This window comes from Parasteatoda tepidariorum, chromosome 1 (genome assembly GCF_043381705.1).
Source record: "Parasteatoda tepidariorum isolate YZ-2023 chromosome 1, CAS_Ptep_4.0, whole genome shotgun sequence".
Taxonomy (NCBI): domain Eukaryota; kingdom Metazoa; phylum Arthropoda; class Arachnida; order Araneae; family Theridiidae; genus Parasteatoda; species Parasteatoda tepidariorum.
The window spans coordinates 62,738,490-62,763,266 of record NC_092204.1 but is presented as its reverse complement, the minus strand read 5'-3'; the positions used below and the strand labels follow the sequence as shown (position 1 = coordinate 62,763,266).

The window sequence follows — 24,777 nt, the reverse complement described above, 5'->3', positions numbered from 1 at the left end:
GATTATATCATAGCCATAGGACAGTGACTGTTTAAAAATGTTGTGTTAGTTTTAAAATAATACGTTTAAAATCAGATAGATTCTGAAATATTTGCAATAAAGAAGATAACTATGACTGAAAACATTAACACAATTTAAAATATCAAAATTATGAAAGTTCTTTCAAAGTTGATAAAACTTAGAATTTGATCAACTTAAAAGATTAAATCCTCTTAGTTTTAATAACCTAATAATCATTTTCTCATTGTAATTATTTCAATTAGTAACTTTTAAATATTAAATTTAGATACTTTTTTAAAAAATAATGAACACCGTTTTATGTTGAAATAACAAAATATGCTCTTACCCAAATCTACCATACTTTTGGACTGGTTCAGAACTTTTATCAGAATTGTGCCTAAAATGTTGTCTGAAAAAATTACAACATTTAAAAAAATAGCAATTTTTGAAAACAATTTACAAAATAATACAACAATCACAATAAAAATTATACACTAGTTGAATGATTAATAAACCAAAATCATTTAAAGGATGTAGGATTATCCTTGTGATAGAAACAAAGGATATTTAGCAACAGTTACTGAGACATCACATAGAGATATAAGACACTTGGGCATTGCCTCATGTGGTCAACAGGCTCAGATATTCAAAAATTTGAAATATCATTAAGTAAGACAACGATCAAACTTCCTAAGATGATCCAAACTCACTAATTCTTAAGTTAAACCCATCTTTGACTAAGGTTCATAATTGCTACTCCTGAAAGTGTTCTTTCCAAACTTGACATGACACAAAATTGTGCATTTTGTTTAATTACTCGAGCAGCAAAATCGACTTGTGTGCACCAAATTGAAAGATACTGACTGACACTGGAGATACTTCTTCTGGTTATTCACATTTTTATTGGACAGCAAGATAACTCACAGCCCATTGGCAAAGGCAAGGAAGTAGGGTATAAATGCTTGTTAAAGTATAGAGTAGTTAGAAAATAATGCTCATTAGAGTACCATAATGTACATTCTTTTTTCATATTTGCACTTCATACGTTACAATAATACTAAACCATATGTAGTTTAGGGCAGCTGTCTCTATAACAAATCGAAAATTGAAATTTACCTTTTGATAAAATAATGCTTTAAATTTAGTATCAATATCTGCAGTAAATAGTTGAGCATAAATTTAATGCTGTATAAATTATAATATGTAATGTTATTGTAGAAAAAAAATTTCAAAACTATTTTTTTAGCAGTATCTAAGTCAATCGAAATAATTACTAACCTATGAGATGAGAACTACCTAACCATCTCGGGAAATAAAAATAAACTATTGATGCTTTATTACTATTATTTTAAACTTCAATATTTTTTTTAACTTGTTTTATAATATTAGAGTTACTCGTTTTATATAATAGACTCTTAATATTTTATCCCCAATAATATGCATTTATATAATAAATATTTATTGAGTAATTTTAATTCAAGAATAGGTCTTCGGATCATAAGGTTATTTTGATTATAGATTTTGGGCTGTGAATGAAAATGATTAAAAATTCATAACAATTTACACAACTTTTTTTTGAAAGAAAGAGAGAGAATGAAATGAATATAAAAAAATGAGAGATATTTAAAACATGAATTTTTTTTTATTACACCTGCTCCGAAACTTGGAAGAACTATATGTGAATTTCAACATGATCTTACTTTAGTTTTGTTATTAATTTTCAGAATTGGTACTTTCAACTATTTTAAGAATAATTTTTGAGTTCATAAGTAATTTTTACAACTAAATATTATTTGAGTTAATTGAAATTCTAGGTTTCACGATTGAATACTAGTTTTAAAGATTTTATCTATAGTTAGCTATTATTTATCATTATTAATAGTTAATAGCAGCTGAAAATGTGACATAATTCCTCTTGTCAATGAGATGACCAAAATTAAATTATTTGAAACACTGGCAAACAAACAAAAAAGACATATAAAAGATGCTAAAATCTAAAATTTTGTTTCATTTAAAAAATATCTAATTCTAATGGAAATCACCAAAATTGTATCCCATACTTATGTACTGAAATGTTTTGTAAACAACTGAGTTTACTTGGAAACCAGAAGCAATTTACAAATGCACCCATTATATCAATCGATAAAAGTGTAAAAATAAAACAAACTTTTTTCAAAATCATACAAAAATTTTACATATTAAATATTGTTTTTAATAGATATGATTTAAAATCAATATGTAGCAAATTAGTTATTACATTTTTTAAAAATAAATTTTATATTTTAATTAATAATTGTAACAAAAATGATAAAAAAAATCTTTTGTTTAGATAAAAATTGCATTGCATTATTTAAGAAAAAAATTTCAGCTCCTGTGAAATTGGGTATATGCTTAAGCCACTGATTAGTAGTACGAAAGAAACATTAATTTAATATTGTGTATAATACATGAATAGAATAGCTTTACTGAATAAAACTTCTTCAAAAAATTATAAACAAAAATTAATTTTGAATACATACACATTTATTGTTTGGTCCGCCAATAACTTTCTAATAGCTTCTCTTGCATATGGATCTATTTCTGGTTCATAATGGTCAATTGTTCTACTACGTGGAACAGCGAAATCCACAACAACAATGTTTTCACTCTAAATAATAAATGTATTTATTATATTAAAATAATGTACATATTCAAATAATAATTTACACTAAAAAAAGGATTCAAATAATTTACAATAATATTTTCTTTTAACTAAATACTTAAAATATGAGAGAAAGGTAAAGTATTAACTATAATTTTTCTTCTCTAAAATAAAAATGATACCAGAAACATACATATATAGAACAGTCTGAAGTAATTTTTTGAACATTAACTTACTATAACAATATTACAGATAAATATGAATAATAAACAAAAATAATACGAAATTAAAATAACTATTTATTATAACTTGAATTTATTTTGAACTGGAATGCTAGAGTGGAAAGAGTCAATCAAAAAGAGCGTATTACAAATTGTAAGGAAAGCCTCTTACATACAAGTTTCTTAATACTCGGCAATTCAAAATGCATTTGATTGATTCCAATTATTTTAATAAAAAAAAATTCATAGAGTATATAAAGATAATTTGCATGTTTGACTATTTAAACATCTACCATCATTTCTGCACTATGTTACATGTAATGAAAAAAAAAATTACTCTATATCGAGGTCTTGCTGACAATCTTGTCATCTTTATTGCATGACTAGTCATTGGTCGGCGAAACTCATTTGCTGATGATGGTCGCTCAGCAGGATTAAAATGAGAGTAAGACCTGAAATAAAATAAAATCTTAGTCTTAATTGACACACTTCATTTTAACTAATCGAAGTTAATTTCGTTTACAACATATTACATTTCAGTAGGAAATATAACCCAAGCATCATCATCTTCATCATATTGCACATGTTCCAAAAACTTAGTTTTATCTTCAGGATTTACAAAATTGTCGATCACCAGATTTCTAAAAGAAAGAAGTCTCATAGTTACATTCTAATTTTCACACTGCTACAAATAATTTGAAAGTAATTTTTAAACACATCATTCATGTCAAAAGTAGCATTTTTTTCCTAATCAACTATAGCTTGGATCTATTTGACTGGTTTAAGTACAAACGAAATAAAGTGCAGTTTAATATATACTGTATATCCTCATGTATAAGTTGACCCCCTATTTTCGTTATAAAATGGCAAATTTCTGGTATGTTGGAAGTATAAGTCGACCGCTGAAACAAACAAGTATGGATATTTCTAAATTTTATTGACTTAATAACTTTTTCTATGTTTTCAACATAAAAAAAGTTATTAAGTCTATAAAATTTTCTCCAGTTAGAAATGTTTCACCTTGTCCTCTCTTGATATAATTTTCCTCAAATAAATATGCATAAACAAATGCTGTGATGTTCTTAAAGATGATGAGAGAAAATGTAAAATAAAGGGAAAAACATATTAAAAAAAGTTTTTAAATAGGAAAAATGGGTAGATTTATTCATATCTATCTCATTGTTTATGAGGCATCAATATTTCACAATCAATGAACCTTCGATTTTATTACCGGTGTGTATGAGTGGACCCTTGATTTTCGTAAAATTTTTGAAATTTGTAAAGTCTACTTATATTTCAATGCATCTATAGAAAACATTTTTTCAAAGAGAGTTAAAAATGATATTTTAAGTAATCAAACATGATTAACTGCATAACCTTTTTTTCACAATTTTTGAAAACTGGAAAAAAAAAATAGATCAATTCTTTGTGTGCTGAAAAAACAGCATTTTTATTGCAACATTTAAAAATAACAATAACAACTGTAATTTAAAAATTATAATAATAATTAGATTTAAATATTATAGAGGAAAAAATCAATATATCTGTAAAAATCTAACAAAGTTTATTCATATTATTTGACGAATATGTCTGTGGGGGGTGGAGTTATCGACCATGCCAACCGTCATCTATCAAAAGGTACCTCTTGATAGAATCAAGTTAGCATGCTTTATATACTAGGGAATGATGTTAAACTTTTGTAGTGGTAGTTACGCCACAGTACTCCCCTACCAGAATTTTATCAGAGATATAATTCGATGAACAGATCTCACTAGTTGCGGTACTTTGTGAAAGACCGGGAGAGAGAGTCACCGGAGTTTTGAGTGCTGAATGAATGTGAGAGGTGTATTAACATCACAGCAGTGGTTGCTCCTGTGTTGCCTTTAGCAGTCGAGTGTGTGCTGGCCGACGTTGTGTGTATGTTTGAGACGAGACTGAGCAGCAACAGCGCAGGAGGGTGAATGATGCTTTCACAAATAGCAAGTCAACCGTACAATGTGGACTATCCATCAAAGTAGGCGTAACCGTTGAGAGATTGCGAAGTGGGCGTTACTTGCGTGATCAAATCACGTCCGAAGGTCACCAATGTGGGGGCGGAGTTTTCCACCATACCAACCGTCATCTATCAAAAGGTACCTCTAGATAGAATCAAGTTAGCATGCTTTATATACTAGGGAATGATGTTACACTTTTGTAGTGGTAGTTACGCCACATACTTTTGTAGTGGTAGTTACGCCACATGTCCAACACATTAAGTGCAGTTCTGATTAATTACTATCAAAAACTATAATATGTCTGCATTAACCCCTTAAAGGTGAAATTTTGAAGAAAACAAAGTGTCTTTTTTTAGTTCAAAAAAATCATATAAAACTAAGTATAAGTACAATATATGTATTCATTTTTAATAAAATTTTTAGCTTGCATATTTGATGAGTGTCGACATCTACTTTAAAATAAACTATCTCTAAACATATTACAAATAGTCTGGTACTATAATCTGGTGTATAAATTGAAAAATAAGCATGATTCCAGTCATTGTTTAAATTTTATTTTTCATTACTTTTTAACACTCCAACCTGGCAATATTATGGGCATGAGAAATAGAGGATAAAACTTCATCCCATTATTATGACGGGAGAATTAAGAAAGGAAGGGGTTAACAGAGCAATATTAAGGCTAAAATATAATATTCTATATAATCTACATAAAATCAATTTACAGTCAATGCTATCAAATGTCAACAGCTCATAACAATTAAAGAATATATATTCTCAGTCATCAGCTATTCACTTATTACAAAAACTAATTATTCTTATAAACACTTTACCTTTACAAATATTTCTAAAATTAAGTTATAAAAAAAATATTTGCATTTGAAAAAAACATTGATATCTTAATGTTCCTGGTAATGAAAATAAGTTATTTAATGATTAAAAACATAAGTTAAATTTCTATTTTGAATTCCAAAATAGGAAATTGAATTAAAACTACAGATAAAGCAAAGTCAAAAATGGAACTATGCAAAATCGTCAATTCAGTACTAAACACAATAAAAAACTATTTTCTACCATGAATAATAACAAAAGTATTTGTCATTTTATTTAAAATCATACCCTGAATATCAAATTATAATAGAATTATCACAGGCTTAGTAAGATGAATCTGAATTATTTTATATATTAAAGATTTTAATGTAATAATATCTTTCTGCATAAAACTTATTTTAAAATATGTTTTCAATATATATTTAAAACCCTTTGAGGAACAATAGTATTTTTACATTATTATTATATTTTGAGTAATCATAAACAAAGAACAGTTTAAAAAAAACTTACGATAGTTTTAAATCACGTGTCAGTGTTTCAATCGTTTGTTCCTTTTCCTGCCTTTCAAAAGAATTTATTTCTTGTTCATCATTAATATCTTCTTTCAAAGCTTGGAGTCGTTGGAAAAGCTAGTATCAAAAAACAAATGTAAAATAGCATTAAAATTACTGTAAAATCATTTCTTGATAATTATTTAAAGAGATTAAAATTAATGATATTAACCTTCTTTAACTTTTTAGTTTTTACTTCAACTTCTTGTTGCAATGAATCGTAAGTTTCTTTCTTCTCTAAAGTACATTCTTCTTCTTCCACTAATTTCTTTTGCATTTCTCTCTCAATGCGCTGAAATTATAATTAACAATGAATATAAACTGAGTAGCAATTATTGCATAAAAACATCACAAATTAAGTTCAAATTATCGTTTGCAGAGTAGCTATAATTAGACACTGGATATAGAATCTGTTCTTTTTTATAGAATCTGTTCTTTTCTACACCTGTTCTTTTTTAGTTACAATCTAAGATTATCATCAATAGATTTTTCAATAAAGCATGAAAAACAGAAGTGATTTAGTTTAGGGATGCAATAGTGATTTTGGCCGAATACGAAGCATTCAGCAACAAAAAGAAAACGACTAAAATCAGAATATTTGGTGGCCGAGAAGCAAAAAAAAAATTTACAAAAAAACATAAATAAATACTATTTTTTTGCATATAAATTAGTTGTCATTAAAAAATAATCAAAACTTAGCTGTAATATTGGTATGGGACAAAGGGAAAAAAGTCTTTAATATAGATGTTTAAGATAATAAAGATAATTCGATTTTAAAATGATTAGAAATATTTTAGATAAATAATAAAACTGACTAACAGGTGTTAAAAAAAATAAAGTTGACAAAAGCGAAATAGAAAAAAAAATCCTCTTAATTCTTAAAACAAAACTTTAATGCTAAAAATAATTTTCTGTGAAAAAATTATCGATAAAATGATGAAAAAGATAAGGTCCATCAGAAACGCTTTTAAAAATGCAGCGATATCATAAAAACAGTCATTAAATAATAGATTATCTACGTAAGCAAAACAGAAGAGATAAAAATCGATCTTAATCTTTGAAAGAAAATTTTAAAGTTAAACATCTCAATTTTCCAATTACTGTATTTTCAAGAAAAAGTGGAGATGAAAGTCTAATAGAAACCCTTTTAATTGCCCCGTCATAATAAAAACATCTATAAAAGCATAAGTTTTTTTAAAAAGAAAAAGCTAGTTAGAAAACAAAACAAAAATTGTGCTTAATTTTGAAACGAAAGATTTAACGCTGAAAATCTCTCAATTTAACTTTTTCTAATTGTTGTATTTTTAGAAAAAAAAGTGACCACACAAGAATAACGTTCATTAGAAACGCTTTTTAAAAATGCTGATAAAAAGAAAAGTTAATAAGAAAAGTAAAAGAGAAACAGAAAAAAATTTGTTCTTAGTTCTGGAATATAACATAGTGAAAGAAAGTTTTCAATGTATCCAGTTATCTAAAAAAGTGACAATGAAAGAATAAAGTCTATTAGAAATGCTCTGTTAAAATGCTTCTCTATAGTTAAAACAGAAAAACATGCAAAAGTGAAACAAATAAAGAAATACAAAAAGTGCTCTTAACAAAAAAGTGCTGTGAAACAAATAAAGAAATACAAAAAGTGCTGTTGAAAAAACAACAAAATTGACTTGCCTGAATACAATTTAAAAAAAAAAAAGCATTACAAAACTCATGGTTCAATATAAAGTAATCTAGTTTCAATTCTTTAAATTTCATTTTTCTATTTGTTGTTCAGAACATAAATTAACAAGGTTTAGAACTTATAAAATGTGTGTAAAAACTATTTCTAATAATGTATAATAAAAAAATATAGTTTTAGATTATTCTTTATTTTATATTATTCTTTATAGATTATTCTTCTCGATTATAGATTATTTTTCTCGATTATAGATTATTCTATTCAAATTTCATCCCCCAAAAAAACTTAATTGAAAAATACTTTTCCAAATAATACTATGCTGAATATTCTGCCTAACATTTGGCCAACTGAATATTCGGAAGAAAGGGCCAAACATTCGTTGCATCCCTAATTTAATTCATAAGCAATTCTATTAGAAATGATAAACAAAATTTAATGGAATAAAAATATTGTTAGGCTGCTAGAGTTGCATTACTAACAATAATTGTTCTTTTTTGTGTATCATAATGTATTTGTGTGATTGGCTGTATATCCCGAAAATATTTGTAGCAAAAAAGTTAGTACATCCAATAAATTTAAATTGGATACTTGCACTATATTTTAATCATTTCTATATTTGATGGTTTAAGGTTTTATAGCACTCTAACATTTAAAAATATATATAGATAATTTGTATCCCAGATGAGAGAAAACAGTGATATTATTTATTATGCATGCAAAAACAAATTAAAGATGAGAGAAGAATAAAACAAGCAAAAAATTAGACAAGGTCACTAGGGGACCTCAAAGGCTGGGAGCTCATACTATTTACTTGAAGAAGATAAAACTCCGACGACACTTTTACAGTTTATTTGAATAGTATTTACATCAAAACTTGAAAATTTACAAAAGAAATATTTTTTATTCGCCATTGATTTTTTTACACCATTAAAATATAAGATAGCTTTTATAAACTGTATTATTTACCAGTTAGTATTCTTGATGAAGAACAGATTTTACAAATTTTAAAATTGGATTTTACCAATTTTTAATCAAAACCAAATATATTAGAATACTTTTAAAGATTTCAAAAAACTTTGTGAAGAGATTTTTGTATAACATTTATATTTTATTCATATTCGTTGTTTTCTTTTATTCATATTCTTTTATTAAGAGACTGCAGTATGAAATAAATACTTTATTCAAGCCTGATAGTAAAAAGCTCTGGTCCAGACAAATTGAATATTATAAAATTGATGAAACTTAAAAGAGCATTAACAAAGAGTGTAGACACAAAAAATTAAAAAAAAAATTTCTTAGTCTACTTAGCTTGAAACAATAATATTTTTTGACCATTATAAGCTTTGTAGCAATGTAAACTTTCTATAAATATTCTAATGCAAACAATGTAAATAATCAAATGTGAACAATTTGACAGAATATTATGTAAACAATAATTATAAATCAAGACCTTTTGATCAGCTAACTCTTGCCGTCGCTTTTCCAAAATTCGCTGTTGTTCATTTGTATGATCTATTATGTTTTTTCCTCCACACAAAAGTTTAGCTTCAAGTTCCTAAAAAGAAATTACATTTTTGCCATTATAATTTTTAAAACATACTTTATATATAAGTAACGCATTGAAAATAAAAAGAAATTTAACTTTAAAAAATGAAAAAAAGAAAAGAAATACATTGCACTTTAACATGATGTATGCATCTAATCTACAAAATAAAAATATTAGAAATTATAAGATACCGTAAATAGTAACAAACCATTTACTAAATGAAGAGCTTAATGGAAGAAGATTCTGAGTGTTATTTTTAAAAAAAAGGAAACTAAAATTCCATGGGGATAGATTTTATTTTAATGCTATCTAATTATAATATATGAATTTAAAGTCTTTAAGCTTTAGAAATATCACTATATAAAGGCACTTAACAATAGCCTTTAAGCGAAGGAAAGTTCCAAGTTCTTTTTGGTAACAATTAACAATAAGAAGTAAAAAGTATCTCTTTTGGCAGCAAATTAAATACCAAGAATGTAAATGCTGTGACATGGAGATTTAAATTAGGCATTGGAGATTTATAAATTTTGGCAATTGGAATGTAAGGCAGATTATTTATTCTTAATTATCAAGGTGTAAACTGTTATCTTACTTAAATTCAACAAAATATTATAATTTATCCTCATACACATAGCTTTTCAAATATGAAAATGCACATTCAAAAAATAAACTAATAATAGTTCATAATATTCAGTGATTAGTAAAGTTTCTAATCAAGCTACAATTGATCTTCAAAAAATTAACTGCAAGTAAAATTTAATGACAATTCTTATTTCAATTTAATATAAAATTGGGACGAAATTCAGCCCAGAGTTTCTACACAATTATATTGATTAATGAAATAGATCAGTTGAAACACATAAATTAAACTTTAAACTGAAAACCTTCCAATCATGAGAATTAAAAAACTTTTAAAGAATTAAAATTATAAGAATTTAAAAACTTATACTTTTACCTGCAACTGGGAATTTATTTTCTCTTTTGCTTCATTTTCAAGTCTCAATTCTTCATCTTTAGCTTTAATATCCCTCATTATCTTTTCTTTTTCCTAATATAAATATAATTATTTAAAATTTCATATGTCATAAAAATATCTATTTTCCTATCAAGATATTAACTTACCTCAGACATTAGATTTTGTTCATTTAAATATGCTACTCGCTCTTCAGATAGAAGATTTTCCATTTTCTTCACAATTTCAATGCTAGCATCATTAATTTCTTCATCAACATTTTCTTCGGTTATCTTGGGAGATTCTTTCTTTTTCTTCCGCTTTGCTTCCTTAAGAGCTAATTGAGCCTTCAGGCTGAATGAAGATGTAAAAATTTGTAAATTATTCTTATAAAAAAGGAGAAAAATAATGATTTTAGTTCTTTACAATGATTATAGAAAAAAAAATCTGAGCAACCAATAAATATATTTTTAGAGTTTATTGAATGCCAATTTAAAAAGCATTAAACATTTCTTTACTCAAATATTTTAATAAAAATTTTTTTTTAAAAATTAACAACAGTACATACGTATTTATTTCTTGCTGATATTGTAATAGTATGGCATCCTTAGGATCAACATTCACCACTGGTTTGTTCTTAATATTCTTGGCTCGATTTGCATATCTGAGGAAAGAGATTGAAAAGAGTCAGACATTTTTAAAACACTATACATATAAAATATAAAAATTATTGATCTAGTATATTACAAATTAATTTCTAACATTAAAAATAAAAAAATGAACCAACGCATAAGCTCTAAAAAACACATTTTAATTATAATAATAATAAAGTAATTAATATTACAGTAATACCTCTATGGTCTGAACCTCATCCCTCACAATGTGAACTATACTTACATTCAAGCAAAATCTCCCCAATTTAAAAGGTACTCAATTTTAAATTATAATACATAATAAAATATTTTTAAAGAAACCACAGTATGACTAATGCTGCAAGTATTTCTCAATTAGAAATTCTGAAGTTGCTATTTTGGTCTTGGCAGTAATAAATAATTTTGTTTTACAACTCTAAAGACTGTATTTTTCTAAGAGAACATGATAAACCTCAATTATCTAAAAATTTCAATTTTAAGAATTCTGGGCCCTATTTACTTTGAATAACTGTTAATTCTTCTCAATTTGGAAGTTTATTAATATTTTTGCTTTAGTTACTTAAATTCCACATTATAAAATCTTTGACAGCTAAAATATCTTATGTTGAGACTTAAACGAATAAAACACCAAAATTTCTTAAGAATACTTTCAAATTCAGATTGTATTATTAATGAAATTTGTAATGGTATAATTAAAAAAAATTAATTGCCTTATTTCAATCTCTAACGATTAATGAAAGTTTAAAAAAAATCTGACAAAAAAATTTACAAATTTGTTATGATGTCTTTAAGTTAAAATATTTCATAATATTCTAAAAATGAAAAACTCCCAAATGCTTTTTAAAACTTATTTCACACTTTAAAAACTTTCATTTAACTTTGAGAAAAAATATGAAATACTGTTGTATGTGAGATCATACTCTGACTAACTCAATATAAAAAAAAATTGATAACTTCATTTAATAGAATATTCTAAAATATTTCTCACAAGTTACATATATTCTAAAAGGAAAGAGAAAAAATTTCTAATCTCTAAATAATTTAATGTCTCAATCAAATTTCAAATTTATTTATTGACTAAATTTTAAAAAAAAAACTACACCTCTTTGCTTTTTTATTAAATTCAAATTCAAATTAAGCATTAAAATTATATTATGAAATAACACATTTAAATTAAGAAGTGGGAATAAATTGGAAAAAAAAATTAAAACAGCATGGCTTTAAAATTATATTTTCTTGACATGTTTGATTACCTTAAGGTTGTGATGGTTTCTTCATAATTATAATTTGCAGGACCTATATTGGCTATCATTATAGTTTTGGCATTACCACCCAAAGAATCTGAAACAGAAAATAAAAGTATTAAAAATATCTTTCAAAGAGATATTTTCAATATAAATAAAACATCTTGAGAAACAGATATGTATATATTTAACTGATTCAGTATTGCATCCTCTTTTAGAAAACGACTAAATTTGTTCCCTCCGCCAAAGAGGAAACTAATGCTTATGAGCATGGCTAATTCTTCTAGTCAAGCTAGGCCAGAACAATGTTTTCTGTCTGGTTTACGGATAGAGAAATTTCTGGTAGTGGTGCTTTTACTCTATATTATGCCACAGCAGTGTATCAGTAAAAAATACAAATTTACTAACAGCGAAAATAAAATAAATATACTAAAGTAAAATGAAATAACATTTTTCCAAAGAACGAATTAATATGTTATCTTATAAATGCTACAAAAGACAAGAAAATTAAGTTTCAATAAAAGAAAATTAATATCATACCTTGCAACAATCTGGTAAGCTTAGAATCTCTGTAAGGTACGTGTGTGCTTTTACCATCGACTAATGCAGAAATAACATTGCCCAATGCAGATAAAGAAAGGTTGATTTTAATAGATTCCTTCTGAGTTGATCCCTAAAATAATTTAAAGTATAATTTCCAAAACAATTTTGAATTTAAAAAACATGTAAATTTAAAATTAGAAAAGATAAAACTAATTACCACAGCCCCAGTTTTCTTCTGCTTTTCGCTGCCAGCCAAATCTACCAAGTTTAATTTTCCAATCTTAACATGCTGACTACCTTCTAAGTCAGGCTGATTGAAAATAAAGGATATGATGAACCATTTCAGATCAATTTTTTAATCAGAGTAAATAATGAAACAATCATTTACAATAAATCAATAAAAATAAATTGAAAGTCTACATAGAGCTATTTTCCTAAATCTAAGATTTTAAGTCAATAGAGAAAAATTGTAAATGTTGAACTCTAATTAATCAAAACATCAAATGATATATTTTTTTAAAATTCCAATATATATTATAAAATAGCTTAAAACAACAACCTAGTGAGATAAAAAAAGAACAATAATTATATGCCTCAATTTAGTAATTAAATATAGTCGGATATTTTGGTTACTTCAAACAATATCTAGGAGTGCCAATGAGTAGAAAATCTTTCCTGCAGATTTGGAGTTATTTCAGTAGATTTTAGTAAATATAGTAATAATTTTAAAGCAAATCAAAAAATTTTTAATAACAATATAAGCTTTATTATACAAAGAAGGGTAAAGTTAACTTTCTGCTGCATATAAAAAAAAAATTTTTTTCCTGTCAAAAATTTTAACTGTGGAATACAAAATGACTGCATAGTTTCTCTTCTAATAATTTAATTGCGTTTTACGCCTGATAGGACTAAAATAATATGGCATGGCTTGGATAAGATTTTTTAAAAACTCATGGGTGGGCAGGTTTTTTTTTAACTGGGTTGAACATTCTTCCATTAGCTTAGCAACAATTTAAAGAAATTGACAGAGGAAAGTTTTAAAGCTACATAAAGGATAAATATTTGTCACTTGCCCTTGACAAAAACATGATATACTTGCCCAGACATATTAAATGTATGTTATTAAAATGCCTCTTTGTATAATACAGCAAAACATGAATGAAATGTGATATGATAAATCACAAACACATTGTAAAAAAATTTCTTTCAGAATCATATACATAGGTATAAAAAGATCTACAAATCCAAGTTACCTGGACAACAAGAAGTCTAAAAAACTGTACTTAGAGCCAATATTTAAGTAAAATTAAGCACAAAAGCAAAAAGCTGTTACGCTACTTTTTTTCCATAATATAAAGTATAATGACTCCTAAAAATTGGTGCTATCTCCTAGAAATTTTGCATTTTGATTTGCAGTTTTTAAATTCAATGCCTAAAAAAATTAGCCTTACTGCATACGAGTAAATTTCCAATGTATTTCCCATTTCTCTGAATAAATTAGTAAAAAAGTTCAATTAATGTTTTTTTTTTTTTTTTTTAAAGAGAAGAAAAAAAAATCTGCCTTTCTAAAAAGAATATTTTATAAGTTTTGATGACAAATTATTGGAGAACAATGTATGGTTCCCTCATAACAGTATTTATGATAGTATGTATACAAACCTCACAAGATTCGATGTTAATGATGAAAATAGCATGTGAGCGTGAACTATGAGCATTCATATTCGTTGTTCTAAAATACAAATTAATCAAAACACAATATCAGTATATAAAAATTGGCCAATATATTGTAATTACAAAAACAAACTAAGTTACAAGTTATTGCTACCTATAGGTACTCAAATTTAGGTTATGACTTATTTAATATGCTTGCCATAAATGGGTATAGTATGGAGGTAACTAATAATTTATTTTTACAGAAAATATATCTGAGAATTAGAAAAAATTTTATTTTGAAATCTCTTTTAATGAATTGTAAAAAGATCTTAAAAATATCCTTTTCTGCTTCATTTTTTTTACTGTGATGTAGATTATTATTAAATTTATCAAAATAATTTAAGACACTGTCTAGAACTACAAAACAATGATATCCTACCACAAAACACAGTGTCTTGCCTTTGAAATGTACAAATGAAAAACATTAATTTTAAAATAAATATTAACTACCAGGTAGAAGATTATAAATTAAATTATTAAAAACAAATCAGTAATATTTAAAAAAACAAATGCAATTTACATTAGAATAATAATTTTATTAATATTTAAATGAACAAGAGGTCCAATTATAAATCTAAAGAAATAACTAAATAATGTTGATGTTTTTGTAATACCTACAGAGATTAAATCAAAATAAAAAAGTACTATCTGTCTTTTTTTACAATATCTACATAACCAGATAGACCTACATAAATATATAACTTCCTAAAAACGGGGTAACAATTATTAAACTACATGTAATAAAAATAAAACTTTGAAAAAATACTCAGTTCAAAATTTTTATGAGTAACTGTGGGTTCTTGGTTTAGTTTATGCTGTCATGAATATGTATGGTGGGGAGTTGACAAATAGCAAAAATTTGCTAAACTCATTTAAGGGGAAACAATCAATAACATTGATAGAAACTTAAAAAACGCTGTATTTTTACCATTCTACCAAAAAATAAAAATAACATTAGTCTAAAGTTAAAGAGAGAAAACAATACACTGAACATGTCCTGCATTGAACCACCAAGTTTTAATTGTGTTTCAAATTGCATACAGATCAAAGTTACTATTTTGTTTCATACAGCTCAATAATTACATAAGTGTCAGACTATACATAAGTGTACAACTTAATATTGTCTCATAATCAGTTGTGTTATGCCATAATTTTGACATTTGTATTTAACTAAAATTAATTTATAACCTTGATTTGATGTTTTAATTATTATTTTGTATTTAATCTCATTCATTTAATGCTATATATGCATTTTAAGTTAAATATTTAGGCTAAAATATGTATGCATGGATCAATTTTTCTTCAACCATCCTTTTTCTATAATAAAAACAAAATATTACTGTTACTAGTGCTTTGGATTTTTGACTTAATAATTAATTTCATTTTCGTACCTTTATTTGGATAACACTAGCTTCTAAAGAAAAAAATTATATTTTGTGATTAAAAGAAAGACATTAGAGTGAGGGTCAGTGAGTACTAGAACTAAATTAGTCAGTGAGTAACAGAAAGAAATATTAGAATCTGGGCAAAATTTACTAGTGTAAGAAAAAACTGATAATTAAAAATGAATACATTAAATTTATAGTTAAACTATTTTTTGAAATGCAAAATGTTTTTTAAAACAAATGAAGAAAAAATTCTTCTAAGAATAGCACTCTTGCTTTGATCAACAAAAAAATCCCAAGAAAAAATAATATTAAAACAAATATTTGCTTATCATAAACATTAAAAATATAGTAAGTACTCTGATACTTAATGCAATATTTAAATCATGGGAGAGAAAAAATAAGAATAAAACTAGCTATTGAAAGTTTTTTTTTTTTAAGTATGCAATTTCTAGCAATTAATTAAATTTTAAAGGGCAACTACTATTATAAACAACACTATATGATTTTAGTTAGTGATTTTGATGAAAGAAAATTAAGACAAAAATAAATTTCTAAGAGGAAAGAGACATAGATTTATAAATTAAATACAAACCCAATGCTTCGGTTGAGTTTGCCTTGAACTAGAACTTTTTCTAAATCCTGAACTGTTTTACACACTACAACACTTAAATCCTGGAAGTAACAAATTAGTTTACATAAAGATTATGCGTCTTGAATTTTGCAGTTACAAATATTTAAATATCTTACTTTAACATAAACACCAGTATCATTTCTTTCTCGCACTTCTAATTTCTTTTTCGGTTCAGGAGATAGCAAATCATGGACTTCTTCCTGAAATGTACAACAGTTGTCAAAACTTAGCATACGAAACTTCAACCAATGTTAGGTTTTTAATAAATAACTTTTTTCTTTTAAGTTGGAATATAATTTTTTTTATGGAAATTTAAAAGAACAGCAGTTTGAATATCATATTTGCATTTAATCTATAGGAAAGTCATAAGTGAATGTGACATGTTCCAAATGTTGGTATTAAAATTTTTAAGAACAGAAATCAACTAAGTTATACTTAGAAAATATAAAACAGATATAAAATAAAGATTACCTAAAAATAATACCATGCAAAAATATTTTAATAATTATTTAATATCATTATTATTTTTGATAAAATTAAAAATCATTACAAGCATTTTAATTTGTAAAACATACAAATTTGAAAACAATTTAAATTTTGCAATTTTAAAACCTAAAACTTTGGCAAAATCAGTAGAATAATTACCCTGAAATGTAAATTTTAACTTCAAGACTTATTTGAATTTTTATACTGTAAAAAGTATTTAACTGATTTTGTCAGAATTTTAGATTTTATCATTTGAAACTAAATAATGCATAATGATGTTAATATTTTTATATCTTGCAATCCTTACTCTTTCAAAGATTGAAATTATTAATCAAAAAAAAATTATGTTAAATTATTTTTGGATAAAGGAATTTCATAAATGGATTCAAAGTGATTGGTGAAATTAGTTTCAGAGAGGGTTAAATACACAAAAAGTAAATAAAATGTAAAGAACCTTAAATTTTAGCCAGGACTCTGACCAGTCTATACAGTCCTGATTGTGGACTATTTCCACTTCTAAAGATTTAGAAATCTAAATCCATTAGAAAAAAGCTTTTTTTTAAATTTTATTTATAGTTATTTTTCTTTTTGATCAGAATTTTCTAACTTGAACTAAACCTCACAACAATCAAAGAAGAAATCAATAAGAGAAGGTGGAACTGGATGGGGCTAGTATAAAGAATGGCAAGAAAAAAATCAACATATGATTCTCTGTTTACTGAACTCCTGATGGCAAGAGAAAAAGGGGAAGAGCAAGAAAAAGGGAAGAGCAGAGACAAATGGATTTGAAGAGAGGGAAAAAATTAAAGGATTAGTGGAAACCAGATCCAAAATGGCGTGAAGAACCTAGATAAATAATTAAACTATCACCTGCCATAATCAAATATAAAATTTTAGTCCAACTCTTCAAATCATAAAAATTTAGTTTCATTGCATTAAAATCCAATAATTAAATCATAAGTTATGAGAAGATTATAAATCAGACATCTAGATTTTAAAAAAATAACTAAAATGAAAAAAAGAAAGATCATTTAATTTCAATGAATATTACAGATAAAGTTTAAATTAGAGATAGTAATCAGATAATTTAAACTTAATGTAAATATTTTTTTCCATGTTATTATTTTTTTAAATCAAATCTAAAAATAAAATTACATAATTAAAATAAAGTTAATTAATATTTAATTTAAAAGAGTAGTTGGTATTACTTGGTAAATTTCAAGGTATGATGCAGAAACAAGAAACTGGGTATTTTCTGATCGTGCTATTCGACTAAATATATGTTTAAAGGAATGTGGTATTACACCTTCATGTTCAGGATCACCCAATACACCTAGTAATGAAATTTTAAGAAATATTAGAATTAAAAATATTTAACAATATTTCATAGAAAATTTTAGAAAAGCAAGTAATAAATAAACTTTGAGAACAAAGAGACAGTTTAAAAATTCATAATACAAAATAGCCTTTCTAAAAAGTTTAAACCACGCTAAGTATTTACTAAAATGAAAGATAACTGCACCCTTATAAAATATACATACAGTGAAATCTCTGTTAAGCAGACATTCTTGGGACCGAAAAATTGTCTGTTTATGAGAAGGGTACCCTAATAACGAAGTTTAACACCATAAATTGTTTTTAGAATATTTTCAAAGATATATAAAAAATTAAATAATCAACAATAACTATTTACAAGGATATTTAAAGTTTAAAAAAAAAAATTTCTATACAAAAAGAATATATTAAAAAGTTTGATATAAATACATAATTCTAGATGTAGATACAGAAAAATTAATATAATTTTCCTAATAACACAGATATTCAAGTAAGTCATATGATACCGAATAGGAGCTTTTAGTACTCAGTCGGTTTCAATTATTAGGTTTACACCCCCTAACACCTACCTTTCACTTGATAGGAAACATGGTTAATACCTCTTGGAAAGTAAGCCTCCCACGATTTACAGAAAAAAAAGCAATGCATACCTGTAAGGCATGAGAACCTATGGAGTTATTCACAATTGATCATTTATTAAGTGTCTGAATAAATGTTTCATTTATATAAACAACTCAAAGTTTATATTTCTGTTCTCCTTTTTTTTACCCCAGATGTGTTAAATATAGTCTTCAAATTGATAAGAAAATGAAAGAAATTTTCAGAAGGGAAGAAACATTGAGTGCATTTAAGACTTCATTTTAACCTGAGGGGTCTTATAAACGGTGAGATCCAGATGAAAAGATCAAAAGATGCGAATTATTTCACAAAAGCCGTATCAAGATAAGGCAAAAAATGCATATGCTTTAAAAATGGTGAAACATTGCATGCTTTTTTCTTACAATTAAAAGCAAAAATAGTTAGTTTTTTTTAATTCAAATTTAGAAAAAGTAGTGTCCGGTTTGAAGAGATAGAAAATAGCATTTCATAGCAAAAACTAAGTAAGGTCTGCCTCCGGTTACGTGAGTGTCCGCTTTGCAGAGAATGTACATAATGGTTTATTCATAGAAGATTCACAGGGAATTAAAAATATGTCCTTATTGGGAGGCGTCCGTTTTGCAGGAGTGTCCATAACAGGAGGTTTCACTGTATATATAAAAAATGGCTAATAAAATAATATGAATAACACTAAAAGCTGGACTATCCTAAATGAGAAGGAATCAGCGAATTCTGGGTACCTGAGAGCTCAAAACCTCTCATTTTAAATATTACCTTATTTTTCTGGAAAAATGCCCCACCTTGATAAAAGATTGATTCGAGCAATATGACCTTAATTATTGCACTAGAAGCTTTTAAAAATAATAATAATAAATGGTAAAAAATTGTGATAGTTGCCCACAACATAAAAGGTAAATACATAAATGAAACAGCGAAATGGGGGGGAAACACATAAGTATAACATAAAACAAATACATCTGCATTTATTATTGAACTCCAAAATTTTAAATGTTTCAAATTACTGTATTAATAAGTAAAAATGCTGTGCAGTGATAAAAACACTAAGTAATAAAAGTTTTAATTGAAGAATTTGAAGTTGCATAGAGGAAAGAATAACAACACAATAAACAGAGAAATCTTCTACATTAAATACAAATTCACCTATTATTCCTTATTTTTATTTTTAATTTTACTTTTCAGCAAGATATCAGAAATTGAATTTTGATGACTACATAAATGTGAACCTGGAAGTCCTCGTTAAGTAAAACAATATTTAGAGTGGTAAGGAGATAAAAATTTAAAAGGAGTTTGTTACGTTTAGACAGTATACTTAAAAATTTCACTGCACAATTATCAGGTATTACATATTTGTTTGGTTTACATACAGTGGAAATTTAATAAAATATTCATTATACCCAGCTGAGTACTAAAAAAATATTTTTTTTAAGATCACAAAAGCTAAAACACTCAAAATATCACAAATCATTTGGAAATTATATTGAATAAAGCTAATTACCTTCCATTGTGTAAGTTTTGCCAGCACCTGTCTGACCATATGCAAATATTGTCCCATTAAAACCATTAATTACTGAATCCACTAATGGTCGAAACACTTCATCATACACGTCAGTTTGACTTCTGTGAAAACACAAACACATGCAATTATATTTTAAAAAATTATTAAGCGATTTTGCAATGAAATGTAATGACTAATCTCTGAAAAAAGTAAATCTTTAACTTTTGAAACATTACTTTCGTAATAAATAGAATTTTAAAAAATAGAAATTTGAATTTTAAAAAATAGAAAATAGAAATTTGAAAAAAATATTCAGAAAAAGCATCAATAGCAATTGCAAATAAGTATGAAGTCATTAATGGTAGACATATTTAAAAGGTAATGTTGCAGAAATCAACAGGACATTTTTTAAAGTAATATGATAATAGGTAGGTACACATGAAAGATGAAGCAAACAAACTATCAAAGGCAGGTAGTTCAGAATATAATTTTAAAAGTTTAAAAATTTCCTTTTGAGTTCAATATAATTAAAGAGTACTAACCCTCCGTCAAAAACAGCATCAAATGTAAAATTCTTTGAGTTTTGCTTCGTACTTTGTATTTCTATAGCACCACGATCAGGATGAAGTTTTACAACACTAAAAATATTTTTAAAAATTTTGTTATCTCACAATGTGCAAGAGTGAAAAATATACATAAGAAATATAAGCAGCTATACAATTCTTTATTGAAAATTATCATTAAATTAGACTTTATTTAATTATAACATTAAAAATTGTATTTTAGGCACAGAAAGTTCTAATGATTTTTATAGTTATTAAAATACAGAGCTATAGGAATGTTGGGGCACCCTCCCCCCTCCATTTTAGAAAGGCCCCCGCCAATATTCAAAGAAGAAAATTTTTATTATAATTATTAATAAAAATTTCAATTTTTTAAAAAATTTAATTTTATGTAATAAATATTTGAATACTTTGTTTTCTTTTTTAAATAAATAGATGGTAATCTAATCATGGTAGGTACTTTATGTACATCGCACTAGAGCAGCATAATGAGTTATTGGCGATTGTCTAAGAAACATCACTGAGGATGATCCAAAGACATGCTAAAGACTAGGATATAATTTTGTGAGGCCACCTTCCTCAATTTAGACCTAGATTTGATGGGGATGGAAATTTTCCCCAGATCACTGTACCCGTGGTACTATTCAGCAACCAACCATAGGTATATGATTCCACAGATTTTACGAATATGTATGTCACATGTACTCTGTGGGTCTTAGCGGAGTCAAGGATCAAACCCAAGCTACAACCGACTGGAGTCCGATTCTCTAATCACTGGACTACCATGGAAAAACCTAATGAAATGATGGCTCTCTTACTATAATTTTAAGAACCTTGCTGAAGAAACTTTTCTTTGAAATGAAAATCATAGAACTCAAAAAATAATATACGCATAAAAACACTTTTAGATGGTTATTTAAGAGTGGCTCTAAAATTCATGGAGGGGCTCCCATACCTGATGTATGAATAATATTAATTGACTAAATAAATTCAACAAAAAAAAACTTATTTTCTATTTCAAAAATTTAAGTGAAAGTCAAATATCGCATTTAGTGACTTCACAATGTTAGAGGCTCTGCATTGCATATGAAAAAGAATATGAGAAAAAAAATCTTTCACAGTTTGGAAGGTTGATTTGATTTGTTCATTTACGTCGCACTAGAACTGCACAATGGGCTATTGGCGACGGTCTGGGAAACATCCCTGAGGATGATCCGAAAACATGCCATCACAATTTTGATCCTCCGCAGAGGGGATGGCACCCTCGCTTCGGTAGCCTGATCATCTGCACACGAAGTCGAGCACTTTATGGTTTAACGAGGACCAATACAGCACACCCTCGGTCCCTACGCAGACTGATCCAAGTGGTCACCCACCAGCACACTGACAGCAGCCAGTGATGCTTGACTTCGGTGATCTACTGGGAACCGTGCCTTAACGATCAGTCCACTGCGGGACCACAGATTGCACGGAAGTTATCAAATAATCCTTTTTAGGAAAACTTCAGATGAAAAAATTAGTTTATAAATCAAAATTGCAGAATTATAAATGCATACGTGTAAAAAGAAAATTCGTTTTGAGGACAAATAATGTGATTTTGAGCTTTTAAAGATAAGTAATTTGGAATTTTTTTTGTTTAATTATTACTGAATTAATTATAAAATGGAATTTTTTCTCATCATAGAAGAATTATTCTTCAAGTATGTCTTTATAGTACAATATCATTGATAATAACTGTTTTATTCTGCCATTATAAATAGAAAAAAGAATACAATTAAATCTCATTACTTGAGGAACAATTAAAAGCTTTTTAATACCTGGCTGATACTGAAGTAGTGGTAGTTTTTTAATGTTACATAAATGGTAGTATACATTAATATTTGACCATTAAAAATTAAGAAATGTGAAATAGGTGTACACACTATATGCCCTTTATTTTCCACCATGATAACTCTTTAAAAACTTTTTTTTTGTTCTACAATAAACAACATCAAAACATAAAAAACAATGATTTTTAAATCAAAAAATTAAAAAGATTAGCTTTGGAAAATTAATATATTTTAAAAAAATTTATGTAAAGTCATAAATCATACACAATTCTACATACTAAAGAAATTAAAAACCTCTTTTTATTATTTATTTATTTATAATTTTGTTAAGGCTATTATGCATGTAGGCAATGATATGATTCACATTATTCAAAGACCAACACATTTTAAACAAGTATGCTAGGGAAATTAAACCAAAACTTTGAATAAGCCTGTTTTGCTTTATCGCATTAATGCAAGAACATATGAAAGTAATTACAGGATTAATTGAGTTAAAAGAGAAAATAAAACAATACTGCCTTAAAAATTGAAAAATAAAATTATAATTACGAATGATAATTGGCAGAAACTTCTTTTTCACTAATCGGACGACATCGTACAACCACTTTCACGGATTCAGACTTACTTTTCCCCATCTGAAATTGAAATAATAAGAACACTTACTTGGGTACATAAGAAATCTGTTAAATTTATAAACTTTTTTATAGCTTATCTGAAATTCGTAATCTTTTACAAATTTTTAAAAGGTTTCTCAAATATAAAGATAATATCACTAGGAATGTAATGAATAGTGATTTGGTGGAATAGTCAAATATTTAGCCAAAAATATTGGCTGCATAGCAACATTTTTTTAAAACAAATCATTAATAAATATTATTTTTTATATATAAATAAGTTTAGTCATTATTGAAAAAAAGTCTGTAAAAAAAAGGACAAAAATCAGATGTATTATGTAGGGAGTAAAGGGAAAAAAACTTTGATAAAAATGTTTAAGATAATAAAGATAATTAGTAGAAATATTTAAGATGAAAAAACTAACAGCTATTAAAAAAAATTGAAAGTTGAAAAAAAAGATATAAAGTATAAAATAAATATTGTCTAACTTCTCAAAACAAAACTTTAATGCTAAAAATAAAATTTTCCGAAATTTTTTTTCTCCATAAAATGTAAAAAGAGATAATGTCAGAAACAGTTTTAAAAATGCAGCGCTATCATAAAAACGCCCATACAAAAAGATCATATATGTACAAAAGCAAAACATGAAGAATAAAAATCGATCTTAATTTTTGAAAGAAAATTTTAAAGCTAAACATCTCAGTTTTCCAATTACTGTATTTTCAAGAAAAAGCTAAGTTTAAAGTCTAATAGAAACTCTCTCAATTGTCGCGTTTGAGACAAGTGTTTTGAAAAAGAAAAAGCTAGACAGAAACCGAAACAAATAATGTTCTTAATTTTTAATCTCAAATTTTAACACTAAAAATTTCAATTTAGCATTTTTCCAAAATTATTTCAATTATATTTTATAAATTAAATTTAAAATAAGTCAAAATAAACACTTTACTATTGATACATGCACAACATTAATGAGGAATATAAATATATTAATAATTAAAAAATTCATACAAATACATATACTGTTACAGTTTTTTAAATTCAGGGATCTGTCCAGGGCAAATTTACTGCCGTTAAGCGGTAGCTTCACAAATTCAATTTTAGGAAAAACGGTAGTTTCACAAATTCAAGTTAAAGGAAAACGGTAGTTTCACAAAATACTTTTAACATATTTTCGAAAGATATTTAAATATTTTTGAAAATATTTTCTTATTTTACCATATTTTTGTGTTCATTTTTTAATATAATTTTTAATTTTC

General features: G+C 26.2%; 2 protein-coding genes across 3 annotated transcripts in view; one reads left to right on the top strand and one right to left on the bottom strand.

Moving 5' to 3' along the window:
- Nucleotides 1-24,777, top strand: part of LOC107455746 (zonadhesin) — a 346,128-nt gene that overhangs the window by 185,406 nt on the left and 135,945 nt on the right. The gene's annotated exons all lie outside the window — the stretch shown is intronic.
- The window catches only part of LOC107445016 (kinesin-like protein KIF3B), a 34,662-nt gene that overhangs the window by 5,246 nt on the left and 4,639 nt on the right, over nucleotides 1-24,777 (bottom strand). For both annotated transcript variants that reach the window (XM_016059325.4, XM_016059326.3), the window contains 20 exons: nucleotides 23,456-23,541; nucleotides 21,057-21,152; nucleotides 20,515-20,636; nucleotides 18,275-18,399; nucleotides 16,697-16,780; nucleotides 16,542-16,621; nucleotides 14,508-14,577; nucleotides 13,066-13,158; nucleotides 12,846-12,978; nucleotides 12,315-12,402; nucleotides 10,977-11,072; nucleotides 10,579-10,762; nucleotides 10,412-10,504; nucleotides 9,361-9,465; nucleotides 6,411-6,530; nucleotides 6,198-6,316; nucleotides 3,396-3,503; nucleotides 3,200-3,314; nucleotides 2,520-2,647; nucleotides 347-409 (listed from right to left, as the gene is read on the bottom strand). In XM_016059325.4, coding sequence (XP_015914811.1) covers nucleotides 347-409; nucleotides 2,520-2,647; nucleotides 3,200-3,314; nucleotides 3,396-3,503; nucleotides 6,198-6,316; nucleotides 6,411-6,530; nucleotides 9,361-9,465; nucleotides 10,412-10,504; nucleotides 10,579-10,762; nucleotides 10,977-11,072; nucleotides 12,315-12,402; nucleotides 12,846-12,978; nucleotides 13,066-13,158; nucleotides 14,508-14,577; nucleotides 16,542-16,621; nucleotides 16,697-16,780; nucleotides 18,275-18,399; nucleotides 20,515-20,636; nucleotides 21,057-21,152; nucleotides 23,456-23,541 — 2,108 coding nt within the window. The remainder of the gene's footprint in view (nucleotides 1-346; nucleotides 410-2,519; nucleotides 2,648-3,199; nucleotides 3,315-3,395; nucleotides 3,504-6,197; nucleotides 6,317-6,410; nucleotides 6,531-9,360; nucleotides 9,466-10,411; nucleotides 10,505-10,578; nucleotides 10,763-10,976; nucleotides 11,073-12,314; nucleotides 12,403-12,845; nucleotides 12,979-13,065; nucleotides 13,159-14,507; nucleotides 14,578-16,541; nucleotides 16,622-16,696; nucleotides 16,781-18,274; nucleotides 18,400-20,514; nucleotides 20,637-21,056; nucleotides 21,153-23,455; nucleotides 23,542-24,777) is intronic.